We start from the raw sequence: 6,879 nt of genomic DNA on the forward strand, positions 1-6,879 counted from the left end.
TCTACCCACCTTGGGTACTTCGTGCTGATCATTTCCATTAGAAAGTTTATCTTGAGCACTGTGTAGAGATAAACTGTTATTTGTAAATGCTCTACTCTAACGTAGCTTCTTAGTAGTGAGGAGTGGGTGCCTACCAAAGTTAGAAGCTTACCATGAGTGAAAGGGGTTTTTTGGGGGTGTTTTTCTTAAATCTGATCCCGTAGATGCGTTCAACATGGTCAATTTGCTAGAACGTGACACTTTTTTTCGATGAAAAATGTGAATTTTCAGCTTAAATATATGAAAATCGTATTCCATCTATTTTCAAACCTTATAAAAACTACTCACGTGTCGGAGGAATCAGACTGTCCAATAATCCATTCCTATAGGATCAAACACGTAGAACACATCTATATGGTCAGATTTGAGAAAAACATGAAAAAAAAAACTTAATAAGCCTGGTAAGCTGGCAATAGCAGCTACCCCTGCTTGCTTCTTGGTACTGTAGTAACGTGTTAATTGTTCATGTCTATCATAGAATGGATCTCCAAGGTACTAGTGCAATTTATCAGCCTTGCTTGTCAGTATCGTCTGACCTATGTCACAAGGACAGGCCATTTTGGGTGCGTGTCCCTGGTGACACAAGCAGTCACACCAACACTGACACTGATACATATAGCTATTATTTTAATATTTTTAATAGTATTTTAGTGTTTTTTGAGTTTTTTAAAAATGCACTTTTTACTATTAAAATATAAAATTTGTATTTATTGATTAAAATTAAAAAACTCCGTATCCTTGTGTCCTATTTTCCAAAAAAAAATTGAACTTTCAAGTCGAACTGGCTTCACGTGTCCTCGTCTCTTTGTGACAGCGTCTGATTGTGGATTGAAATGGAGAAATATGAATGATGACTTAAACCTTGCTTCGAGACTTCTACAGCTCAATTGTGCCCTAGTGCAGTGAGATGCCTAAGGAGAAATACCAATGCCTTCCTTGCCATCTTTTCCTAGTGCGAAATATGACTGCCTTGCCATTTATGAAATTCTTGTGATAATATCATGAGATTTATGAAAATCTTGTGATAATATTTTAAAAGGTAATTTCTCGTGATATATTCAAAATATCATGATTTTTCATCAAAACATAAATATCATGATTTAAATGCGACATTTACTTTTTTAATGGCTATTTATCGTAAAAAAACCGTGTGATTTTTATTTTGAAATATTTTTTATAAAATATATTTTATATTTTGAATTTATTTTTTATTGCTGAGATTTTGCAGAAAAAATGGGAGATAAAAAAAATCAAATTCTTGCGAGTTTTTGACTGCCCATATAGTGCCTTTTTTAAAACTTTTGTCACTGTGTACCCACCCAACTTCATAGCAAATGCACCTTGATATCAAAATCGCTTATCGTAATCATGTTTTACACCGAAAGGATCATGAAAGGCGTTGTTTTGTGGGTTTGATTAGGTGTTGAGGTTCACCCTCGTGACATTTAATGGTGCATTGCATCAAAGTGATTCGGATGGATCGGAGAGTAAGGGCTACGAAAGCTAGAATGACAGGCAGTTCGATCCACCTGAATTTGATCTCTGAAAGTCCAAAATTCGACAACCTACACGCATACGTGCATGCAACATTTTTAGGCCTATTACTAACGATTTATTTGGATGTCGATCTAGTTCTTTTTTCTTTTCGGTGTGGGCAGAAAATTGACAGTATCTAAAAATTAAAGGAATAATAACCTCTCTCTACGTATTGAAGAGACGTGGTGATCACTATTGTTACTTGGACATGGATGATGGGTGGCACGCATAGATCGCCTTCAATAAACATCAATACATGCAAGCCCCTCGTGCATTACCAACTGCTGCATTCTTTTTTTTTTTTTGGGGGGGGGGGGGGGGGCGTTTATAAACCTCGCCCCGTAAATAGTATACAAGGCACAAAAATTTTGAAAGTAGTGAAGGGAAATATTGGAAGCCAGGGGGTGAAGAGAAAGAAAAGAAAGGGAAATCACTCGGACCTTCTTGAATTAAACTCCATTCATGGGACTTAGGGGACTCCTCTTGGAACCTTTGGTGCAACTGCATGCATAAATGAGAAACCTAAAGGCCAGCATACATGTTCCGTACTAAACAGATGGGAATCAGGCAACCTTTTTTCTATCGTCTTGTGGCTGTTTGGGTCATGTGAGAGGGATTGAAACAGCGAAAGTGGTGGGGGTGGGGTTAGTGGCAGAAGGGACGAGAAAAGAAAAAGCACAGTTCGTTATCTGATTTGTTTTTAGAATTGTAGCAAATATGATGATCATCATCTCAGTCTGAGAGGAAGAAGGGGAAGAAAAGCGACCACCAAACAGAACAGAGCAGGACAAATTCAGGGGGAAGCAAAAAGGCGAGATTCTCTCTCTCTCTCTCTCTCTCTCTCTCTCTCTCTCGGTCAGCGGTGTAGTCCTTGGGGTCGGAGGCGCGCGAAAAAAACCAAAGACTTGAGCTACATGGGCAGACACCATTTTTCCTTTTGCTACCGCTGGCCACCGGTAAGTTGCTCCATTTCCATCCCCTAACTCGCAAACGAGGAGGAGGAACAGAAAGGCAAAAGCAGAGGAAGAAAAGAGTCGTCTTTGGGTATGGCGAACGCTTCTGGTGGCGTGGAAGACGATTTGACAGTGAAAGCGGTGCACAAGAGATTTGAGGGCCTGGTGACGGTCCGAAGCAAGGCCATCAAGGGTAAAGGGGCGTGGTATTGGGCTCATCTCGAACCTATCTTGGTGCACAACCAGGAGACAGGCCTGCCCAAAGCCGTGAAGCTCCGGTGCGGCCTGTGCGAGGCCGTCTTCTCCGCCTCCAACCCCTCCCGCACCGCCTCCGAGCATCTCAAGCGAGGGACGTGCCCCAATTTCACCGGCACCCTTCCTAAACCCATCTCTTCCTTCTCCATCTCCCCTTCTCCGCTTGTCCCCCCCACCACCATCGCTTCCCCCCACAACCGGAAGAGGGGCACAGGGGCCAGCGACGTGGGCAGCACCATCTCGGCCCACCACCACCACCAGAGCCAGGCCCAACCCATGCCCCTCGCCATGATCGGGTCCTCCCCTCGTTTCTGCTCGGAGATGGTGTACCCACCGGCGCTGCCGCAGGCGCCTCCCCTTGTGCTGTCGGGTGGCAAGGAAGATTTGGGTGCTCTGGCGATGCTTGAAGACAGCGTGAAGAAGCTCAAGTCCCCCAACGCCTCCCCTGGCCCCGTGCTCACCAAGGCGCAGGTCGAATCCGCCGTCGGCCTCCTCACTGATTGGCTCTACGAGTCGTGCGGCACCGTCTCCTTCTCCTGTTTTGACCACCCCAAGTTCAAGTCCTTCCTGCAGCAGGTGGGCCTCCCTCCTATCAGCCGCAAGGATATCGCCGGCCCCAAGCTCGATGCCCGTTACGATGAGGCGAAGGCCGAGTCGGAGGCGAAACTGCAGGACGCCATGTTCTTCCAGCTCACCTCCGACGGCTGGAGCAAGAAGAAGTGGAGCTTGAATTGGGCCTCCGTGCAGCCCCCCTCCGCAGAGAACCTGGTGAGCATCACGTTAAATCTTCCCAACGGGACCAGCCTCTTCAGTCAGGCCGTCTTCGTCGTCAACTCCGCGGCTCCCTCCAAGTACGCGGAGGACGTGCTGTGGGAGGCGATCACGAGCGCATGTGATGGCGGGCCGGTCCAGAGGTGTGTGGGGATCGTGGCGGATAGGTTTAAGGCCAAGGCTCTGAGAAGCTTGGAATCTCAGAACCATTGGATGGTGAATCTGTGCTGCCAGTTTCAGGGTTTCAGCAGCCTGATCAAGGACTTCAGCAGGCAGCTGCCCCTGTTCGGTTCTGTCACTGAAAGTTGCCTGAAACTGGCGACTTTCTTCAATTCCAACTCCCAGGTGAGGAACATCTTCCACAGGTATCAGTTGCAGGTCCTTGATCATCATCATCATGCTACTTTGCTTAGAGTCCCACCACCGGAAAATGACAGTCCGTTTTCAGCAGGCGGCGGCGGCGGCGATAGCCACTTTGTTTTTGCCCATGCAATGTTGGAGGATATCATGAATTCGGTCAGGGTGTTGCAGTTGGTTGTCCTGGATGAATCGTATAAGTTGGTGTGCCAGGAGGACCCCGTCGCCCAGGAGGTGGCGGACATGACCAGGGATATGGATTTTTGGAACGATCTGGAGGCTGTGTTGTCGCTGGTTAAGCTCGTCAAGACCATGATGCAGGGCATTGAAGCTGACAGGCCTCTGGTTGGCAAATGCCTCCCATTGTGGGAAGAGCTTCGAGCAAAGGTGAAGGAGTGGTGTGCCAAGTATAACATCCAAGAGGGTCCCGTTGAGAAGGTGATCGACAGGCGGTTCAAGAAGAACTACCACCCGGCATGGTCGGCGGCATACATATTGGACCCTCTCTACCTGAACAGGGATGCCAGCGGGAAGTACCTGCCACCTTTCAAGTGCTTGACGCCGGAGCAGGAGAAGGACGTGGACAAGCTGATCACCAGATTGGTGTCAAAGGAGGAAGCCCACATTGCTCTCATGGAGCTCATGAAGTGGAGATCGGAAGGCCTGGATCCCCTGTATGCGCAGGCTGTTCAGGTGAAGCAGCGTGATCCCCTGACGGGCAAGATGAAGATTGCAAACCCTCAGGGCAGCAGGCTGGTCTGGGAAACGTGCTTGAGTGAGTTCAAATCTTTAGGGAAGGTTGCAGTTAGGCTCATCTTCCTTCATGCGACCTCTTGTGGCTTCAAATGTAACTGGTCCTTCTTGAGATGGGTCTGTGCGCACGGGCGCTCCAGAACAGGGATGGACAAGGCGCAGAAAATGATATTTATAGCCGCCCACTCCAAGCTGGAGAGGAGGGACTTCTCCAGTGAAGAAGAGAAGGACGTGGAGCTTTTCGCAAATGGTGAGGACGATGTACTCAATGAAGTTTTGTTAGACACCTCTATGTAATGTTTCCGCTTTGTAGGATTAATAGAATTCTTTCCATGCTCGTGTAGTCTCTCTCCACCATTGCCCTTTGTTTTATTAGTTTGAGTATACTCTGATCTGATCACATGGTGTGGTTGAAGTGTTCCCGCTCACCCCCTCCTCCCACCCCACCTCCCGTAAGTGTCCTTGAGTCTTGACCACGGGAGCTCCCAGTTGATCTTTGTGTAAGCTTAATGCATTCTATTCTATCTATCCTGGGAAGTGAAATGAAGGGCAACAGCCGTTGGGGCCAAACCCTTTCTTTTTGCCAACTGATTGGGGTGGAATTTCTTCCCCTTCCCCAATTTGATTTTGGGTATTGAGTTTGTAACCCTTGTTCATTGGATATATGATGTTGAAGGAACAAAATGATATAGCTTCTGATTGACAGAGAATCTGGATAATAATATACAGTAGTACGATTATCTTTTTTGGTATCAGACTATCAGTTCCTTGCTTTTTCTATGTAATTGCTCTCTCTTTCTCTCTCTCTCTCTCTGCTAGTCTCCCTTTAGCTTGTCCACTTCAGCTATACAATCTATTTCACAATTTAAGTTGATTTTCTCCTGTTTGTGGTTGCGTTAATTATCATTTAGGAAAATATCTTTAGTTTTGGGCAACTAGAAGCAACGGTGTCGGACAGAGGAGGTAAGGATGAAGTGAACTAGGCATTTAAAAGGTAGCAGTTTAAAGGCATCTTTTGAATTGTACAGAGAGAGAATTCTGTATTTCATGGTCCGTCCGAGTGCAGTGTTTAATTGGAAGTATCAACATTGTGTACTTCTTGAGGACTTTGAAAGTTTGAATGATAAACAACCCATTGCTTGTTTTTGTTTAATCCGAGCAGGGCTTTTAGGTTGGATAAAGTTTTCATGGAAAACAAGGAAATAGTTTTTCACTATTGGGGAAGAATTGCATGTTACTCAACGAGCTTTTCAGGAATTTCACGTATTGGGCATTCTTCATGACTACATATCATTGTGAGTAGTTGTCAGTTTGAATATATTTCAGTTTTTCATGATCCTAAAAGAACCAATATTGTTACCAAATGAAGTTTTCGCTGATAAAGATTGGGCCTTCACAAATAAGATGAGTTGCCTAGACTTGATAGACTATGGATTCAAATGCCGATCTTTTTCTGATTGGGGGGTTTGTAATTACTCACTAGCAGCGCCATTTAGCAGAGCTGCAGTTTGCAGCGGCTCCTCAACTGCGAGTGAAATTGGTGTTTGCTTCCTGCTTGACACGGTTAATTCTGTCACATATGGCATGGAAGACGCCAAACATGCGATGACTCCTTTTTTTCTATGATGGTTCTGATGTGAATTGTCTCTATAGCCTTCTGTTGTTTCTTTTGAAATTTTCTTCTGCAAATGGTAGTTGGAATTTATTAATTGCCTCTGCTGGGGTCACTGTTATTATGAGCGTCATTTTGCTTAGGCTTTTGGCCCAGAGCCGCTGCTCTCAACGAAGCTTTATCTCAAGGCCTGCAGATTGATGGCTTCCTACTTGCGTCATTTTTTAACATGGTCCAGTCTGCATCAATCACGTTAATTGAGGATCTGCTTGCTCTGCAACTGCCACAGACCATTCTATTTTCTGATATGTGTTTGACATTATAGAGTTTCCTTGATTGATCAACGGTCTATCCTATTAAAAGCCAACAATAAATTTCAGCTTCTGGTTTTATCAGATCAAAAGTAGAAGAGAAAGAAAAAGATTGTTACGGTTGTTCCAGGTGTTGTGTTAACCACTTTCGGGGGAACATCGAACGTCATTTTATTTTTCCCTTGATGTACCCTCGAATATAAGGAATACTTTTGATCTTCACTATAAAACAAGCAGAAATGACCAGATGTGCCTGCGGAAGCAAGCCACTAAGGAAGCACAAAAACATTTC

The 6,879-nt window shown here is 45.2% G+C and overlaps 1 protein-coding gene across 1 annotated transcript; it reads left to right on the plus strand.

Moving 5' to 3' along the window:
* The first annotated feature begins 2,126 nt into the window (after positions 1 to 2,126).
* LOC149836363 (uncharacterized) lies at positions 2,127 to 5,348 on the plus strand. The gene has a single exon (XM_090010864.1). The coding sequence runs from the start codon at positions 2,622 to 2,624 to the stop codon at positions 4,959 to 4,961; it is 2,340 nt and encodes a 779-aa protein (XP_089866990.1). The 5' UTR covers positions 2,127 to 2,621; the 3' UTR covers positions 4,962 to 5,348.
* Positions 5,349 to 6,879: the final 1,531 nt, after the last annotated feature.

The sequence above is a fragment of the Nuphar pumila genome, chromosome 6 (assembly GCF_984573655.1).
Source record: "Nuphar pumila chromosome 6, dmNupPumi1.hap1.1, whole genome shotgun sequence".
Classification (NCBI taxonomy): Eukaryota; Viridiplantae; Streptophyta; class Magnoliopsida; order Nymphaeales; family Nymphaeaceae; genus Nuphar; species Nuphar pumila.

Excerpts from the sequence above, each read along its gene's own strand:
- LOC149836363 (XM_090010864.1), top strand. The coding sequence starts at position 2,622 with ATGGCGAACGCTTCTGGTGGCGTGGAAGACGATTTGACAGTGAAAGCG.